Source organism: Manduca sexta, chromosome 11, assembly GCF_014839805.1.
Source record: "Manduca sexta isolate Smith_Timp_Sample1 chromosome 11, JHU_Msex_v1.0, whole genome shotgun sequence".
Classification (NCBI taxonomy): Eukaryota; Metazoa; Arthropoda; class Insecta; order Lepidoptera; family Sphingidae; genus Manduca; species Manduca sexta.
In genome coordinates, this window is record NC_051125.1 from 9,447,136 (window position 1) to 9,473,578 (window position 26,443).

At 33.4% G+C, this 26,443-nt stretch overlaps 2 protein-coding genes across 3 annotated transcripts in view; one reads left to right on the forward strand and one right to left on the reverse strand.

Moving 5' to 3' along the window:
• Positions 1 to 484: 484 nt before the first annotated feature.
• On the reverse strand, positions 485 to 10,918 carry LOC115452929 (persulfide dioxygenase ETHE1, mitochondrial). Of its 2 annotated transcripts, none has more exons than XM_030181555.2 (6): positions 10,729 to 10,918; positions 5,991 to 6,117; positions 4,151 to 4,295; positions 3,385 to 3,599; positions 2,518 to 2,788; positions 485 to 1,459 (listed from the first exon to the last, which is right to left on the reverse strand). In XM_030181555.2, the coding sequence occupies exons 2-6, from the start codon at positions 6,114 to 6,116 to the stop codon at positions 1,419 to 1,421; spliced, it is 798 nt and encodes a 265-aa protein (XP_030037415.2). In that variant the 5' UTR covers position 6,117; positions 10,729 to 10,918; the 3' UTR covers positions 485 to 1,418. The 2 variants fall into 2 exon arrangements, with proteins under 2 accessions (XP_030037415.2, XP_037293455.1); XM_037437558.1 differs by lacking the exon at positions 10,729 to 10,918 and adding an exon at positions 9,335 to 9,396.
• A 599-nt stretch (positions 10,919 to 11,517) lies between these two features.
• LOC115453045 (tubulin-specific chaperone cofactor E-like protein) overlaps positions 11,518 to 26,443 on the forward strand; it is a 38,599-nt gene continuing 23,673 nt past the window's right edge. The window contains exons 1-2 of the mRNA XM_030181685.2: positions 11,518 to 11,634; positions 12,122 to 12,288. The gene's annotated coding sequence lies outside the window, so the exon portion shown is untranslated. The remainder of the gene's footprint in view (positions 11,635 to 12,121; positions 12,289 to 26,443) is intronic.

Consider the following 26,443-nt stretch of genomic DNA (forward strand, 5'->3'; position numbering starts at 1 on the left):
TGAAACCTTTTTCTAGAAATTCGTATTTGTTTTGTATCTATTATGTTGAAATTTGCGAAACCACCGATAAAAATACCATGGAAGCCATAAGACGAATAAATGCCAGTAGGATTTTTATCACACTTAGATTTCGACACTTTACCAAGTCAAACAGATGACCAATCGAATCACCCTATTTACGAACCCCAGTCCCTTGGGAAAGGGGGAACACATTGCTATTCTTAGATCGTCACTGGTCAAAGCATTCGACAGCAAAGAACATTTTTCAAACGCCGCGACAGGAAAAAAACTATAAAAATTAAATTAAAAAAAATTATAATTCAACAAATTGTATTTTAATATCCAATTATATACAAAAATATTATTTTATTTTGGTAATTTTTTACATCACAGACATACAATAAGTAATTATTAAAATGGTAACAATATTGATTTTAATTAAAAATACTGCACCTGTTTGCCTTAGGTATTCTTACTTAAACAATTTTGTGCACAGAAATGATAATTACAAAGTTATTTCTCTTTTACTAATTGGTTTTAACATCCATTGCAAAACATTTAGTAGCAATAATATCTTAATAAAAATGTGTAGATACGCCACCTGTACTGCACTGGGTTTTAAATCGACGCATTGTCGCACACGTAGATTAATTATTATTATAACTAAAATATGACATGTGAAGGTAGAGCATCATAACATTTTCATTAGTATCATATAGGACATTTTACGGAACATTTGTTAGATGACAAACTTTAATACAATTCTAAGGCTAATTGTACTAATTAGCTCATTTTTAGTTTGCTTCTAAAGCATCAACAGCGTTTTGATTAAAAAATCTTTTATTATTAGACTCTGGTTACCTCTCTGTATAATAATTACAGCATATTTTTACAAAATTATTTATTTATTTAGAGTTTAACTCTTCTTTTAGTTTATTGATTATAAATAATAAATGTCATTAAGAATTGGCTTTTGACTAGTCAAGATATAATTTTCACAAATTTAATTACATTAAAATACATAATTGTCAAATCTTATATAATAATAAATTAATTAAATTCCACATTTACAACATTTATAAGCTATATAATATATATAAATTGTTACTTACTTTAAAAAAAACTTCTACCATCTTTGCTTATAAAGAAAGTAAGAGTTACAAAAATGATACAAAAATATAAAATCTGTTAATACATAATATTGAAAAATGTCTCTATGAGAATTGTTCATAAGCCAAAAATTAATATGTTCCATAATAACTTCAAGTAAGTTTTATTATCGAAATGTAGTCTTAACCAATAATGTCTTACAAACATAATTATCCAATTCTAATTTGTTGTAATTGGCCGTATTGTGTTTACGAAATATAATCATTCCAGTTTATTTTTACTTATAAGTCATCACTAATAATGTCATCTTAGTAAATACCGCATACTTTGTTAGCGGGGACGGCTTGGTCTGAAACAAAAATGAAATATTTAATAAATGCGTTTAGCGCCATCTATTGACAACCATGGCATATGTGGGTACAAAAATGTATCCCACTGTCGGAGTTTACTAAAAACTGAGTCAAATATATTTAATCTACTAGATTTCGCATGTGGTAGATTGGATGTCCCATGTTCCGCTTTAGAATGTTCCAAACATCGATATATATGCACTATGTACTAGATTTGGCGTTACGAACATTCACTGTGTTCAATTGAATTGAACTGCAATCCATTCAAACTGACTTTATGGTCAATATTGACAGTTTATGGTTGTGTACGAAGCGGCGCTCATAATGTAATGTGTAAACCTGGACTATAAATACTATAATAAAGAATATTAGTCAAATAAGTAAAATTATTTGTTGTTCAAGTGAATAAATAGGTTATAACAGTGACGTTTTGGTCGCTCAGTTCAGATTTTAAACAAATAGTTTATATGGATGTTCGTGTCTATAGAATATACGCCATGGTTCCAATATAAGACGACTCCTATGTCGATGTCGTTCTTGATAATTGTGATTGAGAGATCACTGAGTGAGTCACGTGTTAGTCTCTCAACCAATCCCAACAAAACGACAAGGAGTCGAGTCGTGTTTTTTTTGCCACAATTAGTTGATTCATGAGCAAATCTTAAATATAAATATAACTCAAGAAACGAAGCTACAGAAGAAAATGTAGCACTCAATTCATCCAAATTATTGTAAAGCTGGTGTAGTGGCAAATATGCTGAAACTAAGCCCCATCTTTAGGGGTTCTTGACCCATATCTACATTAAACTAAACGGGCAGCCAATAGCTCGTACTGCCCTGAAGGCCCCCTACAAATTTTGATATAGGTCCCATGATAAGTTACACCACTCATTGGAACAAACTTATAATTTTACGTAGCTTTTAAACCCATCTGTAAAATTTTCAGACTTAATTCCTAATCCCAATTCCTTTTTATCGTGGGTTACACTCAAATTAATGGCGATTATTTACCATTTAAAAGTGACTTGATAATTGATTTATAATAAAATTAACTCACTTATCATCTTAGGATACGGCAGGTTCAAATTCTCCATAATATTTATAAACTCCTCCAAAGACTTAGTCAATCTTGGATTATATTTCTTCTCCTCTCCAACTGTTGTAGCCGTCAATCCTTTGTAATCGTGCGCAGGGTAGAGTACAAAGTGGTCCGGCAGCGTGAATATCCTCTCGTGGACCGACTTGTATAGACTTTCTGAACTACCCTCCTGGAAGTCCGTACGACCACATCCACGTATCAGTACAGTGTCGCCTGTGAAGGCTAGAGCCTGTAATGGGAAATAGAGTTGATAGTTTTGCAGTGACGTAGCTTGTTACGGGGGGGGGGGGGCTTACTTATGTTGGGTATACCAGTGGATAGAGGAAGCGCGTGTCTCTTATTTGTTGAAATTACTTTTTGTTCTTACCCAGTGCCTTAGGCGAATTTTGGGCAATTTTGACGGCATGAAACCACGCTACCCCACTAATCTCTCTCGTTTCACTAATCATCGTCTCTGGGTCTCAGTTAATTGACTGGGGTTACAAGTTACAACTGACTGAAATACGGTGCTAAAGCCATGTTGTATTTTTCTGTAGCATGAATGGGTTACAAGTTATGTCCTCTAAAGAGGCGGCCGAGGAAGGGAGCAGTCTATAGGACTTCCATTTCGCAGCAGACGTCAGAGAGACGACCTCCGACCTCCCTAAATGGGCCTTTAGGTGGCGGGCGGGCAAATAATGCCTAAGAAACTGCCATACAGCATTACGTACACGCCTGTTATTTTTTACCAAGATCTTTCGGGTGAACGCTTTAAGCGCGCAACCCTTGGAAATAAGCGAACATGCTGAGGGCCTTGGGCCTTATGTTACTATACATTCTACTGACCTGCTCTCGACACACGTAAGTAAGACATCCGTTGGTGTGTCCTGGCGTAGCGCTGGCCAGCAGCTGATGTTCCCCGAACTTCACTATATCACCGTCCAGCAGATACACGTCAGCCTGCGCGCCTGATGCCTTGCCAATTACGCTCTTAGTGCCCGGGATTAAAGACTTCAATTTACCAGTTCCCGTTATGTGGTCTGCGTGCATGTGTGTGTTCACTGTGAATAAAATAATCTATTTTAACCGACTTCAAAAAAAGGAGGAGTTTCTCAATTCGATTGTAAGTTTTTTTTTACCTTTACTGCATTCGGTTCTCAAGTCGGGTAATATTTTGTGTGCTATCTCTGAGATTTGTTAGATATTGGATTCCACGTGGGGGAGGGATTGACGTCAAACAGTCGACTGGTGATATATACTAAGCCAAATCGTGACATGCTTGTAATGTTCCGTATCCAATTTGGCCATTGGCGCATAATTCATAATGTATATGGTCTCAATTTAGTTGAGAAGAAATATCCAGGGCTCCGATATCCACTCATACCCACGACACATCTAGATGCCTGTGGAGGCACCAGGAGGATCCTGCCCTTTTCGCCCGAGTTCAACTGGCCAAACGTATAACCAGTAATCACGGTACGCATAAAGCCTTGATATTATATGGGCAAGTGCAGAAAAGTGAAGCCCGCAACCATAACCAACAAATCTATCAACAAGTGTTTTCTTTTTATCACCATTCTAAACACAATATGCATTATTTAGTTGTACTCACTAGCATAAATCAAATTGAACCCTAGCTCCTTGACTAGGTTGGCGTCTCGTTCGGCATGTTCCAGCACGGGGTCGATCAGCACCGCCTCGCGGGACTTGTTGTCTCCCAAGAGATACGTGTACGTGCAGCTCACGGAGTCGAAGAGCTGGAATACAAAAATATTTATGAAAATGTGTGGGCTAGGAATTACTATCTGCCGATTTCAATAAACGATCCCGATCGATTGTTTCGATTGATCACGAAATTGGATCAATCAGAACAAAGTTTTTTTTGACATGCTTACAAATTACTTTTTGATTTAGTTTTGGGATCGGATGGAAGATTAAAGTTGGAATATTGAAATCAGTCGTATATGATATAAGTGGTAATTAATGAATATCGGATGTTAATACCAGATATCCAACGCAGTATCAAGTGGCGTAGTTGTATTACGGCACGACTGCAGTGCTAAGGTCTTGGATTCGATCCTCGGGTCTGGCAAAGTGATATTGGATTTTCATACTCAGTGTCAGCCAGAGATCTGGAATTTGTGCCAAATATGGCGATAGGCTCGTCCCCACATCATGGGACGAAATAAGATAGTCGTTCGGAGATCAAAAAATACGTGTGTATGCTTATTTACTGAAATACCCTCCCGTTAGTAACTCTTGTTAAGGAATAACAATCCGTTCAACATTGAAATGAAATGAAATGATTTATTTGTATCTGTAAAATGTTGAACATTATTTAGATTCCGTCAATATTAACTCTACCACCAGTTCGGAAAGCCGGTCACACCAGAGAAGAACGGGCAAGGAACTCTGGTTTTGCTCTTTTCAATCAGTTTAGGGTAAAGACTACAGTACACGATAAAGAGAGAATAGGTACCTAATCCAATACCATTACAATAGGTACCAAAGAATCAATCCGAACGCATAAGTATTAGTGTTAATGATTGATGTAACGAAATGATTAATATTATCATGTTTATTACGACAAATGCACAAAATGTTTTCGTTGTATCAGGCATTTTTTGTTGTAACAAAAAATAATCGCGGAAAAATATTACTTTTATTTCTTTAGTATGTTTAAAAAAAAAATTAGCAATATGTTATATAGAGGGCTAATACTTATTTCTTACCTGCGGTGAACATAAATAGTAATAACTTGAATCACGCAAAGTCAATGAACTTAGTTTGTCCTAAAAAAGTTCCTATTTTTTTATGTTAATCTAGATCATATTATATTGAGTCAGATTTCGACTGCCTCGTTGCTCTAATAGTTACTAACGTCAGCTCTAAACCAAGCGGTTCCGGTTCGAATCCTCGGTGCAACAAAAAAATAATTCGGTTTGTCTTTCATAAAATTACTTGATCACAGCTCAACATTAAAACCCTATAGGACAAATAAACAGATAAGGTATTGTATTGGATACCATTACTTTAGAAAAGGCCTGTGTTCAGCCTGGGACTTCCAAAGCCTGATGATGATATTATTATTACAGTTAAGTAATATATTTTATAATACTTAAATAATTTCGTCTTAATACGACATTGAAAACTTAACAATGGTGTGAAAATGACAACATAATGTTAAAATAAATTAATTCATGCAAGGCCAGTTGTGAATATCAAAAGTAATTATAATCAGACAAAATTACACCTTCACAATTTAAAATAATTTCATTATAAATTGCCATTTAATTACATAAAAATCGTTGTCAAGCAAAATACGACCACTTCCTTGTTCCGTGAAGCCAACTAAAGTTCCTTACAGCCTCCAAAAAATATAGAATAAGTATTCCTTAACTAACGATCTTTAATTCAAGTTATTAATAAACACCCACAAAAAGACAACTAACCTGTCGGAAGAAGAAGTTGGATCCACTAGCCTGGGACGACATCATGCGCACGCGCACTCCGAGTTTCGACACAGTGAGCACTGCGCCAGCTGCTCGCGCACCGCTAAACGTCAACTTCCGAATCATTCTGTAAACACAGGTTTCACAATCGTCATTGTATGTTGCGTTTGGTCTTGACGGGGGCAATTATATTTTTTTGCTTTGACGTATTATGTAGAAAATTTATTAAACAAAAAAAAATCGATTTCAACAAGTCGGTATCTATGGAAATCTTTGGGGGAGACCTTTATTCAGCAGTTGATGTAACCTGTGGCTGATGATCATGATGATGGAAAAATCAAACTTAAGGAAAAATAATAGTGCCTCTTTCCACAAAATGTCCCTGGGTCAATCGGTGTGCATCTAGGAGGTCCAAAATTTTGGCGACAGAGGATGCTATTTTATTAAAAAGTGCTTTGAAAAAACACTATGTAAACATAATTTTTACTTGACTGACTTAGAAGCAAAGTTTTCAGTGACCATAGGGAAACCCTTTCAAACATTTTATTCCAAATACGACTCCATGCATCCTTAAAGTATATTATTATGTTCCATCTTATGTACGTGATATCGCGTACAAAATAAAACTGCATTTTCACCAGTAACCAGCCCATCAAGCTATTATCGTATTGATATGATAAAGATACTTTTAGACATGAAATATCATCGACTCATGATTGCAAATCATCGAATCATGATTGCAAAATAACCTTTACTTGTTATAATCAGTAAACGACTGCAAGAAGCACTTGGTAAAACAGAACACTGTACCTCAATTCTGATCGAAGTTTACAACTAGCTGATCTGAAGAGATTCTCCCATTAAATATAATCGTCACAGACACGAACGTCGAGACATAACTATCTAATAGAGAAGTTGGCGTCCTAAGCTAGTTCTACACAAGTGTTTCTCGCACGACGTATTACAAAAAATTACATTTTCGCATTATGAACACTTGTCTTGCTTTCGTTTACAGCTCAAAGTCAAAGCAGATGGTTCTTTTGATGGAAAATGATTTTTGATCGGCTATACACATCGCTTGTCATCTAGAGACATTAGATCAAAATTATCATAATGTCCTGTATTGTATACAATGTCGTTCAAACAGAGACTCAAAAACGAATGCATCTGTCGCTAACGATAGAACTAATCAGATTATTGCTGGTATTTGGATATATTTTATATCCGCCCGGATAGCGAGCACCGTACACAAGTTGTTAAAACCCGCCATAGTGGTCCACGTAAGCGTGTTGCGTTCCGGGACCACCTTGTGTATATCCAATTCCAACAAGCCGGTATAATTGTGTCAACTGCCGAGAGGCAATCATCTCTCCTCAGTCCACATTCTATTGGACCCCACTCCACTTACCACACGTGCAGTAGGGTCACGTTGCCGAAGACATATAAAAAAAAACACATTCAGTCAAACGTTTCTAAAAGAACTTTGAGACCTGTTGAATGAAATATGACTTTACCTATTATATTTGTGCCTTCGCAAACAAAAATTTCCTATAGCATCCATGCCTCTATTATGCAACATTTTTTTTTTACTCAGCATACTCTTCTGTACTCCTTGTTAAATTTACTGCAATATGTATTGTATTAATGCAGTTCGGTATGCATGTGTATACCAAGCCTTATGTAACAAAACATTTCAAGATCACTGCTAGACCTAACATAAACCAACCGTATTGTTCTTAAATAGCAACAGTGGTGGAGACTAGGGACATAATATCAGAAACAATGATAATACTTTGAAAACTAACACTATTTATTTTTAATCATAGTCAAACTTAAGACCTGTTGAATTGAAAGTAGTTGAAAAACTGACCTTGGTACTAGGTTATAAAGTATTGTTTCTATTGCAGTTGATTGACGGAAGAATATGCCGCAAGCCTGTTGGGAATCTAAGTGATAATCCAGGATATGGCCTACCCGTGTGCAAATTTTATATAAATCCGCTGTTATTTCATTTTATTTATACATGCCCGGCAAAGTTACCCCGATGGTAAGTGGACTGGGGTCCAATAGAATGTCGACTGACAAGAGATGATTAATTCGACTGTCGACACAATTATGCCGGCCATGTTTTAACACCATGTTTTTGCGTTTACTTTTAAGGTCTAAAAAACATATAAAAAATCATACATTTTCACAAAATTTAAAAAAGCGTATAATATAGTAGGATCACATAATCTAAAAATATACGGTCCTATCCCAATAGTTAGTAGCTGTCACAGTAACTATATCGACATAACAATAAAGGTAATATTTGCGTAACAAGAAACATCTTGGAGCTTATCAGGAATGATATCACTATATATATTGTTCACTTCACCATGACGAGCAGATGGAAATATACTACTTTAATGATGCAACTTAAAGAGTTAATTTCAAACGCCATTTTGTGATTTCGTTTCAGATGAATAAGTGTCGCAACAAATAAAAAAAAGTGCGCGAAAACATTATTTGCGAAGTTAGATGCGAATATAATGACGTATTCTTTCGGTAACATAATATGCAGTATAGAACAAATTACCAGAATAAACATTTACAAACAGACGCCACGCCTTTATCCCCGAAGGGGTGGGCACAATTGTAACCAGGACTCCCACTTTTCGCCATATATTCCGTCCCATGATGTGATAGGGGCGAGCCTATCGGCATTCCGGACACATATTCCAGACTGATGATACAGAGTAGAACCCAACATCACTTTTGCCCGACCCGAGACTCGAACCCAGGACCTCAAAGACGTGTCGTAATGCGCAATATAACGACGCCACTGAGACCTTCGCATTTTTTGTAGTAACATTACTGTTTACTTATATATTGTTAATGCTTACTAATATACCTATACTATTGTATAAACCTTTTTTAAAGTTATATTATGACCCATTCATTGTCTGATACCTAACCAAATATATTTGTACTTCAATGCCTGGATATTTTAAAAAGTACAATCATTGTGTCAATACTTAATCACTATCCAAGATAATGACATCATTTTGGAGATAAACAGAACTTATTACATAAAATTGACTAAATTAAAGTGTTATTTATGACATTTATGATAATAACACTTTATCAGATAACAATCAAGGATTTATTAATGCATTTTAAACATATATTGTGATACATTTAGAAACATTAAAGTAAGGCTAAAATATAAAATTCTTAATACAATCAGATTTAAAGGAAATTGAAAATAACTATATTATATAAATCATCTCATTTTTTATATCTAGCACTCACTCAAATATGTAGATCTATAGAATCCATAAATAAAATATATGTACACTTACATAACAGTCAAAATCTATCCAAAACTCAACAAAAAGTTAAAAATCACAAAACAAGGTATGACTTGTAGTAATTCTACACATGGACTAACAAAACATCAATACATCCTTGGTTATTTACTCTGAGCATATGTGCAATAACCATTGATTTACACTTCAAGTGTTTATTTTTAGTTTATAGTACTTTGCTACTAATAGTGTATTGTATGTAAGAATTCAATGTGCCTTTCAATTGTGGAAATCTGTTGTGTTAACTTTGACTTATGATTAAGATAATTCCCTAACATCTTTTATATTGCCAGAAGAGTGATTATTTCGGAATTGTGATTTTTATTCTGTATTTAAAGAAATTTGGATTCTTCAAGGATTCAAAAGAAGCAATGACTATAACTGTGTTTCTACTGCTTTTGAGTGGTCATATCGCTTACCATCAGGCGAACAGAAAGCTAGTCTTGTAGCAATAAAAATAAAAAATACTTCAGGCACCTATTCTACCATACATACTACTGATTGGATTTCCCGCTGTGTAAAAAAATTATGTTATATATATGATTCTTACTATATTTTCCTCAAATAAGAAGCATACAGCAATACCACAAATACCTTTTTTAATTCAATAATCAATACTCTCCCAACCCCTTGCTGTTTACGATCAGGTGTAGTGAAGTCTCTTAGCCACAGCTTTAAAAATGTAGGTGGTGTATCAACAGTTTATGAACCATTAAGGTACAACCCTCATACCTAGTTTCTTCTACTTATTGTTTTAAAAATGGCTTCACAATTTTATCAGGGATTTTGCCAATATTGAGTAGTTGGTGGTGAAAAATTATTATGATTTATTAATTATTTTGGAAAAATAAATTAACATACTGTTCTCTTATATGCAAAGGTCTAGCTGGATAAATGGCATGAAATGCCTATTTGCGCTGTTAAATACAATTGTGTGATCACCGTTGAGGTTCAATTTGAGGCACATTGTAGCTAGAGTAATTATTGCGTTGCAACTCTGTATGGATGTTCATGTTGCTTTTCATCAAATGGGGAACTGGCCCATTTTGACATTCTTATATTATTATAAAACCTGAATTGTTTGCGATTTTAGTACATTTTTAGTGACTATCCCATATTATAGTAGAATAAATAGCAATCTATAAAAAAAAATTAATAGCAAGTTTAAGAAGAACTACTTGTATATTTTAATATATATTCTAATCTTTGTTGCTAGTAAGGCATCTTTTACAAAAAATATAAATAAAGTCAATAATACGCTTAATGTCTGCAAATAAAAAAATATTACTAAGAAATGCATGTATTTGTTATTATGCATTTCATTTTAAACGGGTTCATAGTGCAATCTATTCTTGATTCATAATGAGGAAAAATAAAAATACACTTACTTGTACAGTTTTTAAGCACTAAAAACAAATTAAATTCTTCAGCAAATATTTGCTTCTACGAACACTTAAAACAAATTCTTATAAACCCTCAAGCACATAAATTTTGTGCTTTATCTTATCGTGTATTATTTATATAACCTGCTGATTAAATTGTATCCAACTCGATTTTTGTTTGGTTAAATTTAGTAAATAATAAAAAAAATATTTTAAACCATTGTCTAAAAGCAAACTGAATTGGCAATATGCCTTCTTTGTGAGCTAAAGCAGGTAAAAACAATTCATGCATGCTAAAAATACTAGCTTCCTCTGCCTGCATCAATAGATGTCAATTTGACAGATGTGACAGTTATAGGGATGTTATAGAAAAAACCATATCATCGCCTAAATCGGGAAAAAATATTTAAGTAAAAAGTATCTACTTACAAATTATGTGTACTGTTTCAACTTACTAGTAGATCGGGCTTGTTCTGGGATAGAGACGAGTCATGTAGGCTAGCACTTTTAAATACTAAGTGTTGGCCGAAAACAAATAATCTTTTTTGTTACTTACCATGTTTTGTTGGCGGCTGCACCGGCGTTAATTAGCTCTTCCGGAAAAGAAACCTTTTATTGTTCTGAACCTAGTCCATGGATAGTTGTAACAATAATACATTATTCAAATTTCAAACCTATTCAACAGCTTTTGTATTTTTAACAAACATCGACACTTGTACAATTTTTTGTATTTAGAATATCTTTTGTCAGTGGAAATTACTATACTCTTTGGATCTAGTACAGCGTGAATAAAAGCACCTAAATAGGTCATAGTATTTTGTATGTCAAAATTGACACAAAATTTATCAGTAAAATATAAAAATGCCTAAATAATAGGAAAATTTCGATTAAAATTTGAAGTGTATTTCTAAGGTAAAAATTTAAACGTAATCTGTAAAAGACACGCATGTAATTCCATTCTTCAGCACAAAGATAGATAGTTAGATAACTCAAAATGTAAAGAAATCGTTGCTTCTCCTAGAAATTCATTGTTGCGTACTGATTTAGTTATAATACCCACTTCACGGCAACAATTTCCATATTAATTCAGTACGATAACGGAAAACATCGACTAAGAATTAGTTCAATTTACTAAATTCACACATAAATTCTTTGTTTATATTGCTCAGGTGTTCTTGGTTTGTTGTATTGTTATCTCACAGTTCTCCAATGACTTGTATATAACCGTCTCTCTCTCTCACGCCAGGTCGTGGTAACGTCATTGACCTGCTTCATCCCCACCACCGCAAGTCAATAATTTCCACTTGTACACATACAAATGTTTGTGTGTGTGAGTGGAAACAGTCATTGCGTCTGTGCAGCGTATTGATGTAAACATTCTAGTGTCATTTTGTTTCAGTGCGTTTGCGAGATCGTGTGAGGATCTTTGCGAGGCGCATTAAAATGTGATCAGCTGATTATATAAAAATATTGTGAACATACATGTGCAAGTGAACGTTGAGGAAGAATATTTATCCAGTTAAAGTGCTATAAAAGAACATTGTTTACTGTGCATCTCCTTCAAAGGTCAGTTTTTCGAGAAAATCTGTTTTCTTCAGTACCTAGAGCTCATGAAGGGATTCATCCTTGCAATCTAAGTTATGTTGCAGTATCAAATATTTTTAAGATCATAAAACTGGACGGAAGTAATAAATTTAAAGAAAAAACAAGTAAGAAATGAAACTAGTTTCTTTGTAGAAGTGTACTCTGAGCTAGGCAGGTACTTGACTAAGTTAGTTTTGCTTAAACTCAGACTTCCTTGTTTCACATACCTTATATTTACAAAATAATTAATGATAGAGACGTGATTTATGTGATTTTGTGCACATAGTAATTATGTAACTGGCTGTTTAGAACATAGGTAAACAAAGAAAATATTAAGTTTTATAACAATATTCATTTTATGATTACCGCGTAACTTTAATATAAAAAAAACTGTCGATAGATTCAAAACTCCTTTGTTTAGTGTCTACTGCAAACATCGCAATGTTTTGTGAAATAAAAAAGTCCATACCCTAATAGTTAATTTTGGAGATTCGTTAGTTAGGAATCATTTTTAGTCATATTTGCAAAGATTGTATAGATATTATGCTCAACAATGTATTAAACAGGAGCGTAACAGAATTTGCTATTATCGATTCTAACCGTGACCTACATAATCTATTTTACACACATGCACAATGCTTCCGCGTACTAAAAACTGGTGTTGTAATCAGAACAAATTGGAATTACGACTTTTGTTATTATGGAATACTTTTTAATGAAATCGTACTCTGAAACATCGCAATATTTTTTTTTTTCTTATTCTGACATACATTTTTAAGAATGTGGTTTCGTTTTTCAAACTAAAAAAACATATTCTTCAATATTATTCTAGTCACTCGTAGTCATAATAAAGCATACCAAACAAGTTTAAGGTGGTAGCTCAAGGTCCATTTTCATACATTTTGTTTCGGCTTTAATCTGGGTAACTAAACAAGTATTGGCAAGTAAAGAATTTAAATTCACGTCTAGTTAGTGATTAGTTCTCGCAGTTGAAAGAAAAAATGTAAAAATAATTAATAATCATGGATATTTCGGCCTTTAAAATTTAATATGACGAAATTTTAAAGGCAGAAATATCCATGATTATTAATTATTTTTACATTTTTCTTCAACTGCGAGAACTAATCACTAACTAGACGTGAATTTAAATTCTTTACTTGCCAATACTTGTTTAGTTACCCAGATTAAAGCCGAAACAAAATGTATGAAAATGGACCTTGAGCTACCACCTTAAATACTCAATGTTATTAAATTTCTTATACGTATTAATGAGGATAGCTAAAAAGGAGTTTCATAATTCAAGCAGGTCACTCTTCCACATTTAAAAAATAAAAATTATGATCTTTTAAACCCGTGGTAGTTTTACAATACGTGGTAGGTATTCCCACGTTGCAACATATGGTTCAGAAATAGAGGCCGCTGTCCTTGCCACCGCGTCGCAAAATTAACGCACGCTCTTCTAATAAACTAACATTTACGCAATGAATAACAATTAGTGCAATATCGATTGTAATTAGAAATCAAATTAAATACGTGCATAAAAGTGATCTAACAATTTACAAGCATAGAAGCACGTTTAATAAGTTTACACAACACCGCACTGGGAAACGGTAAACATAGAAGGAATACGACAGTTACTACGTAAACCTGTTGTAAATATGGTATATGTTCTTAGTATTTAAATAAAGTTAGTAAAAAGATGTTATTGACATGGGTGTTTATTTCGGACTAAAAGGGAAGTTACTATGGCAAACAAAATACAATTAGTTCTAAAAATAGAACATATAAAAAATAATAAGTCACGACGAAGGTTACAATCTCCAACAGCCGCCCTTAATCGCAGTTGTGACAAAAACAAAACAAATAAAATAATTAAGTTTCTAAACCTAAGTTAACTACACATCGTTTGTGTGCTAGAGGTCCGAGGGCCTTCGTTAGTACATCAGCAGGCATATCGTTACTTTTTATATATTCTAACTTAACAATATTATTAGATACCTTTTCCCTAATAAAGTGAAACCTAGTATCTATATGCTTCGTCCTGCTGTGGTGTACAGGATTTCGAACAAGATTAATGGCACTTTGGCTGTCAGAAGCTAAGTTAACTGAACAAAGTATACCTGTTATCTCGTGTATAAACCGACGTAAGTAACAAGCTTCCTTCGTGGCAGACGCTAATGCCATATATTCTGACTCGGCCGAACTTAACGCAACAGTAGGTTGCTTCTTGGACTCCCATGATACTGGACCTCCACTTAACTTGTAAACATAACCGGTGTATGACCTTCTGTCGATTGGACAGTTTGCCCAGTCTGCGTCACAAAAACCCTTTAAAGGTTCTCTATTCTTCCTGTAAACCAATGAATAGTTTAGGGTACCTTTTAGGTATTGCAGAATCCTTTTAGTAGCATTCCAGTGTTCTTTAGTAAAACACGTATTAAATTGACTTAAATAGCTCGTGGCGTAAGCGATGTCTGGTCGTGTGTTTACCGCTAGATACATGAGGCATCCTATTAAGTTTTGATAAGGATAAGACTCACCGACTTGACCATCCATTCTTTTTTCCATATTCTTTTTAATTAATGGAGTATCCACGGCCTTACAATCCTTCATATTAAACTTTTCTAATATAGAAAGAATATAATTCAGAGATCTTTTAATGAAAAATATCTCGACAAATCTTCTCAAAAATTCAAATTCTTGACAGTGTCAAATGTCAAATTAGATTTAAAGAAGACTATTATGTCATCAAAAAAGATTCCCAATATCATAAGTTCTTTACCATAGAGTTTGGTAGTTTAATTTTGTAAATCCATTTACATGGTATAACCTTTTGTTAGGTCTATCTACTAAATTCCATGTATGGAGTTTCCTTAAGGAACTATACTCATCAACCATAGCATGTTGCCACTTATCAGCATCATCGGCATGAGTAGCTTCGTAATATGTCGTAGGTTCATTAGAATCTACCATTGACGTATTGTAAGCTTTATAAAAATTTGTTGTTTTTCTGTCTTTGGAAGGGTATCTGCGCTCAGGGTGCGATTCCTGTTCCAAATTCGCTGTCTCTTCTTCCACACTAGGCAGTCTTAAGCCACTGAGAGACTCTCGTTCTTCCAGAGTCACTGACTCTTTTGTACTTTCTAGATTTACTGGTAAAGTTGCTTCAGCCGCCGGGCTGATACTCTCCTCACAGTCATAGAATTGACAGTCATGATCAAACTCAGACTCAATCTCTTTTTGCTCATCAAATAACAATATAGATTCTGACTGTGCGACAGATTGCTTCTGCTTTAGCGCTGTAAAGCAATTTTCAAAAAAGGTTGCATCTCTGGATATATTAACTTTTCGTGGGTTAGCAGGATCCCTAAAAATATAAGTGCCTGGATTTTCAGAATAACCGACGAAAATTGCTTCCTGTGCCTTGACATCTAATTTCTTCCTGTGACACGAAGGTATATGGACTAGAGCTCTACAACCAAACACTTTTAGATGGCTAAGATCACCTTTTCGTCCATACCATTTGTCATAAGGAATTTGTCCACCTAAGGCTCGATGAGGAGACCTATTCTTAAGGTAAATGGCAACTTGGAATGCATCTTCCCGCAATTCCGCAGCACTTAATCTGTTCTCCATTTGCGACAGTAACAGTACCTTGATTCTGTATCGAGATATTCTGAAACCAGTCCCGTCTAGAAGTCATGTGTCTAGTACAACCTGAATCTACATAAATTATGTCCTTTCTTGGGTTTCCAGAAGTATTAAGACTTGTAAATATCGTATCATTGGTATTTACCGCATTACCTTTCTCCTTCTTATTTCTCAGTGGACAGTCTGGTCTCTTATGTCCAGGTGTCTTGCACTCACAACAAACTCTTTATTCACGAACTCCTTACCTCCATCAGTCCTAATTGCTTTAATTGTTTTGTCTAACTGATTTTCAACAAAACATTGAAACAAACAAAATACAATTAGTTCTAAAAATAGAACATATAAAAAATAATAAGTCACGACGATAGACGATTCTTAGTAATTAAATAAAGTTAGTAAAAAGATGTTATTGACATGAGTGTTTATTTCGGACTAAAAGGGAAGTTACTATGGCAAACAAAATACAATTAGTTCTAAAAATAGAACATATAAAAAATAATAAGTCACGACGAAGGTTACAATCTCCAACAAAACCAAACATAATAGACGCAAAAAGGTCAGCTAACAAGTAATACCGGTCCTTCGAGCCGGATCATTAGCAACAACAAAAACGCACTTATGTTAAATAGTTTTTTCCATTGTATGTCAACATAGACTGATCGTCGCGTCATATTTATTTATATTGACTCGATACTCGTCTTTAATATACCCTTTGTCAAATGATTTCTATTTTATAAGTAGTTGTCTTTTCCGAACTATTCATGAGCATTTTAACTTATACTATTTATAGCTAAAAACTGTTTAAAATTGTCTGTTTTGTTAGAAGTTATCTATCCAGTTGATTCACGTCTATTGTTCTGTTCTACATTACATTTGCGCCTTATATGATTTTATCTTATCTCTATTGTTGTCTACCGCTACGGTGCAATGAGTGAGTAGACCAATTGCAAGAAACAGTTGGGATCGATTGTCGTCCACTTGTGATTTAATTTTTTGTTGTTGACCTTTAAAACTTATAATAGTTTTACAATAAACTTTACATGCATTGAATCCGAAGTCTTTCATTAAAAATCTCAAGTACCAGGTGTTTATTACCCCCCCCCCCCCCCCTCTAAAATTTGCTAAATGAAAAGAGTGCTAAGATTATATAGAGCAAACATTGGAAAGATTGGCATACAATTTTGCGCTCATTCGATGGTTACTCAATCTACTGTGAAATAGCAAAACTTCAATGTAAAATATTTCATACTTTTTTTCTTATCATGATTTACTTGTTTAATTCGTATATTAGTATATTTTCTGTAAATATATTATTTTTGTATTCATATTTAAGTACGCTGTAACATCTTGTTACGGACATTAATTCAAATAAGACAGCGACTTATTACCAATTAGTAATAACTTGGAGCAAAAATATGGCCATGATGTACGGTCTACAACGAATTATATAGTTTAATGTCTTTGATTAAATGTCAATTCTGTGTTAATTGTAAATTTTAGAGCCAATTTAGTTAAGGATTATTACTGTTTGGAAGTTGTTTATTTACGACGTATAATTCGCAATCAAAAGTCATGCCCAACCACGTGTATCCGTCCCACGTTTGTCATAGTTTATCTCGACCGACCTTCGAGATCCACGTTAGAATATATACAGTTAACTCACAGCCGTGTGACGAAGATAAATAAGTCGTAAATCTATTGTGTACTTGTTAATGATTTGTTTAACGGGCTAAATGTTAGACGATTAGTAGGGGTATTGTAGAGAAAGAAATGCGATATCAGAACGAATCTGGAATGTAGAAACAATTTGTTATGTTTACGCGAATGTTAGATATTGAAATAAAACTATTTTTCGGATTTTATAACGTTTATTTATATCATAATTTTTCTCGTTGTTTTTATTATATAGCAGACTTCTTCAGCACTCCCGTGACCAATAAGAACTTTACATGAGCCAATTTTGACAAGTTTATAGCAAATATAAAACAATTTCTAATAGTGCTAATTTTCATCAAATAATATAAAAATGTTTTATTGTTAAGTTAAATCGACAAATAAAACCACACAGTAAATGCAAGAAATAATAATTAGCAAGACTCTACAGAATACTAAAATATTGTACATAAAAATCAATGTAAAGTCGTATGCATACTGCACATTTATCTTACAGAATAAGTGGTTTACGCTTGCTAATGCTTGTGGTAAACAAACTTTGTTCAAACATCTTATATCTCGTGTTTACTCGTCAAAATCAATATTTTATGACATTGTCTATCAACGTGAGTTCACGGTTAAGTACTAGGCACTCTATTTTTGAGCCAACACCTAACATTTTAACTTTAGATCAATTAAGTTCCTCTTTCGATAATCTATTGACTCTTGTCGAGTTCTAGTAAATATCGGTGTTTGGTACAGTAACCTAATAATCCATAATACAACCAAATTACCTTGATTTAAATAAACATGACCTAAACAATTAATGGAGTTTAACTAACTGATTAAGAGTTTATCTATAACCCCAAATACTAATTGAATTTGCAATTTCGAAAAGGGCACATCTCATAAATACAATATCTAGATCTAAATCGAGAAATGTAAACAGAAATAACAACAAAACTTTTGTAATTTTATATTGCTAATTAAACCCAAATTTGAAACCATAATTTTTTTTTTTTCACTACTTTAGACAATTTCCATTTCCTAAACTTTTTACATTTTCGGAAATGTGCCATTTTCGAAATTGCATATTCAATTACACATTGCATTAAATTCCTGTTGTATATTGATGTTCATAAATGGTATTTTTTGTAATAATTGTGCTAAAGCTAATTGAATTTAAAGCTAATTCGATAAAATATTTAAACAGAAAATAAAGAATTGCGTATCTTTTTTAGTTAAGTAAAATAGTTTGCGTAGTTTGAATCCGAAGAACGAAGCTAAAAGCTTTGTAATATTAATTTAGTCAATAAATACCGCAGATGATTGTTCAATTATTGTCTAAGAAATTTAGACTACTGTTGAAGTATTACTGTCATCTATCGTTGGTAGGATGAGTACATTGTTGTGGTAATAGAGAGAGTAGTAATGTCAAAGGCGGCCAATTTTTTTATTACCTATTTAGAATGAATGTTAAAAGAACTTTCTTCCTAGCTAGGTTTCATACATTTGCGTAAATTAGAAATGCACTTTCTTGTATGGTAAACAACATTAAGAACGATAAGATAATCTACTTAACCATGTAATAGAACAGAACCGCCCTTTCTGACTTACTGCTATATTGATTACCAGGACAGAATGTAACAATGTTTCAAATCAGCAGATACAAATGGCGTAGGACGCTAAAACATTTTCCAGAATATAAATTACAATGTGTAGAATAATTTTTCAATAAAACGAAACACGGAATGCGCACGTACAAAACTGCGCAGTTTAGTTATATCACTGTTGGATTTGTAAACAGTTTTTTGCAGCGGCTTTGTCGGTGCTCGCGAAGGACGGACGAGCAATTTGGACGTTGTGTCACTAAATGCGACATCATTGTATAGGTTTTTGTGTTCATTGTAAACGGTATCATTAACTGAAATTATGGATGGCATTGGCCTTGATTCATTTTAGTCTAGTGCTAATACTATTTTTATTAGACTACTAGAATAGTTTGATTTGTATTAATTATTCCAACTTATTTAAATACGTGAAACATTTTCTGATAAAATATAACAGGTGTTTGATATCGTTCTTCCTAGGATCTATAATTGTTACTATCATTACTATCATAACCAGCTTAAACATTAAGTTATCGCTTATCAACTAAACCACAATACAATTACCTAAAGATCTTATCGACTTAATGATGTCACGCAAGTCAAATAATAAAATAAATGAAATGAACGGCAGTTTAAAAAATACTAATTACTACGAATGAGCCCCATTACTAAATATAAACGTACTAATCAATATTTGATAAAGAACGTTGTGAAAGGTTTAAAATGAAATTGTAAAGTAAACTGTTTGTTTTCAATTCCTTTGCAACATAAAACGGAAGAAAAGATTCTATCAAAAGAAAGTTTCGAGCCACTTTGTTCTGGAAAAATGTTTGCACATTCATCCAACTTTACTGGAATATAAATTCACATTTTTAAAGCTGAGTTTGTGACATCGCGTTCTTTAATATTATTTTTATGCATTTTGTCAATGTTAGCTTGAAAATTGTGTTATATTACGCAGCGCGGTTTCATTTCCTATTGTTTAAGTTTAAATTTTATTTCAATTGAAAGAAAAGCAAATAGTGTACATAAGTCGCCCACAACAGACCATCGAGTCCCTAGCATTGTTGTGGGAACTCAATGTGGTAAAATATAATTTTAACTTTGGAACACATAAATAAAAAAAGAATTCAACCATAAAATATCAAGTTCTAAAATGCTTTTAAAAAGGATAAAGGACGAGTTCAATGTTCTGGAATAAGATGTTTTCTGGACAGTTCTGCAAACCGCCAGATATATAGTAGACAAATTGCAGTAGAAGCAGTCTGGTTCAAGACTCAGGTTCGCCGCCCCCGTCCGTCGCGACTCAAGGCGTCTACAGACGTTTTTAATAAATATCCACTCACGCGATCGAGCTAATTTCTTTTAGTGGGTATTTTTAAGATAGATGAATTAGTAATAGAATCAAATTAGTAATACTATTAGAAAATTTCGACGATGGTCAGATTTCCTTGGATTTCAAATATTAATTTCTTCACTGTTTTACTTGTAGCCGGTTAGCCTTCTATTTATACCACAAAGATGTGTTTTTAATAATAAATACTTGTTCAATAGTCTAATATTTTGCGTAAATGCGATTTTGCCCTATTAATGGATTACATAATTCACCAATTTCCTGCTCTTTACTTTTGTATTTCGATATCTAAATTCCAAATCCCTCGGAGAAATCCTTTGTCCCGGTTAGACACTCGTTAATCTCAATATGGCCGCCCTTTGCTGTTATTTCTCAATCGGCCCTACCTTTCTTTGCCTCATAGAAATCTGTCAGACCTTTGCGTCTTGTAATGGTACTTACTTGCAGCAAATAACTGCTTCCTTTCAACATAAATTGATTATTAGGCCATCTGAATAAAGTTTATATTGATTTGTTGAGACAAAAAATGCACATGAAGTTTTATTTTTGAACTGTTTTGACTTTACACGGGGTTATGGATTTTGTATAATAATATTAAAACTTGCGAGACGTAATAAATCAGTTCTATTCGATAGTAAACATATTCATAGTGGGTCGTTTCTCTTCTCGTAGCCAGCTCGGAACAAAGGGTTCATCAAGTCATTCAATTAATGACAACAACTAACCGTAAAATTTAATGAATCCCATTGTTTTGTTAACGATGCAGACTTGATAAGCTGTACCTATGCTTCTCCGTATCGAGCAGTTGAGACAGATTTTTATTTTCTCTACGTTCTGTATCAATCAAATCGATTTAGTATCAATCTTACATTTTTATAAACTTTATTTAGATGCCGCCTTAATATTGTATTTCCGTTGAAAGGGAGTTTTTATTTGCACATGACTAAAGGATACTTTCTATAGTCATTACACGATGCTCTGATACAATTTATTGATTAGTTGTTTCACAGAAAACTAACGAAGTACACTGGGCAAGTCGCATGAAAGATATTTTTCCCCATAGGTACTTTTTTGGAAGAAAATTTCATAAAACTATTTAGTTGCTTTCTTCATGCTTTCGTTTTGATACGTCATGACTCAATAGCCACCACTTTATTTGTGTTATTTGTCAATAATTCATTTAGTATTCAGAATTTTATTATTTAAATTTTATGAACAAGAATAAAAGGTCCCTATCCCAATGTAAGATTAAAGTCACATTACTGTCGTGAGGCGATTATGCTGTATATCATATTGTATATAAATGCTGGTAGTTATAATTAAACCGGCACGTTGCTTTAAACCTTGGATCTGTCTAGCTTTAACCGGCGCGGCCTCCACTCTCAAACAATATACGAATATAATGAATTTGTTTGTACACGTTATTTTGACATGTTCTTATTTGTCCGTGCGTAATTCTTTTTATTATTTTAACTACTTTATACAATATATTGTTATTTGTTTACTACAAATAATTAATTTGCAATACTAACTCGAGTACTTTGTTTTTGTTTTCGCCTCGGGCTTCGCGTCTTTTAGGGCCGCCACTGAATATAAGTAATCACATATCGGAGTTCGTAATTGAACTAGTATTTTTTTATACATTAATCTTAGTTAGAAGCAATTCAAAGTCATTGCAAACATATAACAAAATATCGCTAGTAAAATAACTACCAATTTAAGGTTATAGCTTAAGGTCCATTTTTCATACATTTTGTTTCACCTTTAATCTGGGTAACTAAACAAGTATTGACAAGTAAAGACCTTAAGCTATAACCTAAAGGCACCCGTAAGGACTCGTGTTAAACTGTGATAAAGTTTACAAAATAAAGGTAAATTACAATTATTATATTGTCCTAATTTATCGGTGATTAAGTATTTTTATGAATCCTATTTAATGAAGTCCCCTAAGTCTAACGGCAATATTAATCGGAAATAATGGTTTTTGAGGGCGACCGCAAGTACGATAATATTGTAACAATGAATTATATTTTCCGTAAAAATTTAAATTATATAAAAGAAGTGATTTATTTTTAATTTAAGAAATGTTTTTGTACGCCGTTTTGACCTAATAATTACAAAAGTCGTGCAGTCGAATGCCGAAATATACTTTGTTGCGAAAACCGTAATATATCAGCCATAAATAACTAGAACAATTTATATATATTATGGTATACTATATCATTAATGATTTATGGAATCTAAGTATTCCATCTCATGCGATAAATTTTCCACAATCCAAGGCCCAATATTCCACTATCGTTATTCTCCAAGCAACCATTCACGCGTGAAATAATAGTATGCATGTGCACGTAATTTTAATCAGCCCATATTAAATATAATTTTCTCTAGAATTTAAGGTCGAATCGAATTTTATTTACGAAGGAAAGGTTATGGGAATAGCTTAAAGTTCTGAATGGCTATTTGTAGTTATTATTAGTAAATTATTGATAGGTTTTAATATTCGTGATTTTTAAGATTAAGATTTATCGAAGGTAATTAGCTTTTAAAGTAAACCAGTTGGTAAAACTAAACATGCTAATGAATAACCGAATTAACGTAACGAATAAACGTTATTAACGTTCGAAATAACAAATGATTTAAAATCCTATTGCCGACCTTCAAGGAAGTGATGATCATTTTGGGAGTAGTGACTTTATGGCTACAGCAGTCTCATTGATAATCAAAATCGAAACTGTTACTTTACATTCATATTCCTTGCAACGGTCAGTCCAGACCATTCACGCTTTAAAATCTGGACAAAACCAACTCCAGCGTCACTTTATCATTTAACATAACCTTCTTCGATAAATGAGCGATGTAATATATACATATAACACTAGAAGAATTTTTCAATTCGAACCAGTAGTTCCTGAGATTGGCGCGTTCAAACAAACGAACGAGCTTCAACTTTATATCATAGTATAGATGATAAATGCATATCTACAGTAATTATTTCAAAACAATAAAAATGCAAAATAAATTCCGCATATTTCTTCATTGTATGTGCGCAAAACGGCACCTCGTCCCAGCCAGCGTTGTTGAATTAAGTTCCGAACCATATTAAATAACGACAGCCTTGAGACTAACTGACAAGTATAATAGCTCGGTTATAATGTCACGTGTAGGCTTTACAAAGAGTTCTGAGATTATATAGAGCGGACATTGGGAAGATTGTTATACAAAAATTTTGCGCTTATATGATGCGTACTCAAGCTACAAATAGCAAAACAATATAATGTAATGATGTAAAATACTTTATATTTTTATATATCATGATTTGCACGTTTTTAATGCGAATATTAGCATATTTTCTGTACTTTTTTGTATTAATATCCTAGGACGGTGTGACATCTTGACCGTGGAATAAACATCACTTGTTAAGTGTTAATTACCATGGCGATAAGCACTTCGATCCTTATTGTCTTAAATAAATGCAGTTCATTTTAATAACGACCATTTAAATATCGACAGTACCTACGCAAAGTATTGAAGTAATATCTTTTGGAGCAAAAATTTGGCCCTGATGTCCGGCCTATAACTATATAGTTTAATGTATTTGAGGCTTTATGACCATCCTATAGGGAAGATTGAGTAAACTTAACGATCCGTTTCATACTGGATATCGGTTAACATAATCTGTTTGCCCCACGTTTAGATTACAGAGCTGCGAACTAGCAATAACTTTACGGGCTATTAATAACATAATTCAGTTTCATATGTCGTTGATTTGCAGTATTGCGTTTTGCAAGTATGTCTGTAAAAAAGACGACTCAAAATATTGAACGATCCGACTTGTTGGAGCAATTTTAAAAATGTTCTTAACCGGTCAGACAGTCGACAGTCGATATAATTTTGCCGGCTTGTTAGGGCCCGATATACATAAGCTGATCCCCGAACACGACACACTTTTAATTTCATCTAAACAGTAGTCATTTATAAAAAAAAACATGACAGTGAGTCGCACTAATTGTACTCTATTCTAACGTTTCTTTATTTTAAGTATGAGTGTATCTACTGCAGTATCAATGATACGAGGCCCCCAAGCTTTAGGAGTCCCTCTTAACATACCTACGTTAAACGTAAACGGGGGCACAAAAGTGCGCACTGGCCTGAAGGACCCCTAACAAATTTTATATAGGGTTCTTATATGGCACACTACCCCACTGATTTCGAACTATCATAAATCCAGTAGTAGGAATGAAAATGCATTATTTTTTATCCCACACCTAGTACCCCGTGTGCTTTAATGTAAGCTATCGTTGTTTTGATAACCGCTTTGCTGAAACATAAGATGTTCAGTGATAAAATAAACCTCCATATAATAATGCTCTATCTAGTGTCATATAAACTAAGTTAAAGTCAAACCAGAATAATAAAAACCTATTTTGATTGCGCTACTTTCGCTTTTGCGTTTTAAAGTTACCGTTGTTGTGTACCGTCGTTTTTTTTCACCACAACATTGCGAGGGTTTTTTATTTTCCTGCTCTGGCTATTAATCGTTTCTGCGAACGGCTTGAAAAAATATTGGCGACCCTACATAGACTTCGTATTTCGTATTAGGGCAGGTGGAAGTAGTAATGATTTCACCCTTATGTTCTTTTTCCAACACTTTTTTCATGTCACGGTTATTAACATTATTTATCGATATAATTTGAAGTAAAGTCACCAAAGTAAATTTAATTAGTACCTTATTATTACAAATATTATTTTATCAACTTCCCGCATTACCACATCACCGAAATTACCTTGACTTAACAATTTACATTCGATTTCACCATCACGCGTTCAAGTTCACACGATAAAGTTAATTATTATTTAATTAATTAGATAACTGACCCATTTATTCAATGTAAGGATATTTCCTCATCAGATAAAATTATGATACATCAGGAAATATTTTTTTTACTTGGATGCTGTTCTACTTATGTCTCAGGTAATCGCTCATTAATTGGCAATTATGGTCAATAAATCTTAAATCTGAGATTAGCTTGATAAATCAGTGGCTTATCTCTTTTTATCGATTAAATAACAATTATAATTTGACATAAGGATGAAAGCGTTTTAAATGTGATTAGTTAAAAAAGAGACCACAGTAATTGCATTATGCCTTATTTAAAAGATATTTTTAAACAATTATTATCGGCTTTAATATCGTAATATAATGTTCAAATTGTCATGGCCTTGCCTTTCTTCAACAAATGTACTGCGTTCAGACTTGCAGATAACAATCAGCCAGCTACTGCACATCCTGAACTGTCTCAATCATTTTTAACCTTTCAAGAATTCCAGTACTGGATTTTACGTTCAGAGTAAAGATTATGCTGGCTTTGCAGCGAATATTTCAGTTAGTGAATGTAAAGGCCGCTCTTGCTTTTGAGTAGCAATTGTTTTAATAAATACAAAGACACAGGTTCTTATATATTATACTGCTGTATACTTTTATTGTTCAACTTTTTATAAACAAATAAGAATGTAATCAAAGGCCGTTAATAAACTATTCCAAATAACAAAACATCGTTTTATCGAACACTTTCAATTAGAGCTAACAAAAATATCGTGACAGCATTTGAAATAAAACCTCAATTAAACGTATTGGTAATTTAATATTGCAGTCCAAATGAATCAATCTGTATTGTCATTCTAAATCACTTAGGCGTAGTCGATTGTGAGTAAAACAAGCGAGCAATTACAATCGAGTGCACACCCCGGCCTTGCACAGTCACGAGCGAAATGCGAAGCAATCCGATGTTGGGAAACTCCCCTTCTAATATTGTTCCTTGCGATGAACAATCCTCCGTTGCAACAGTTAATGCTGAAGTTTTCGTTA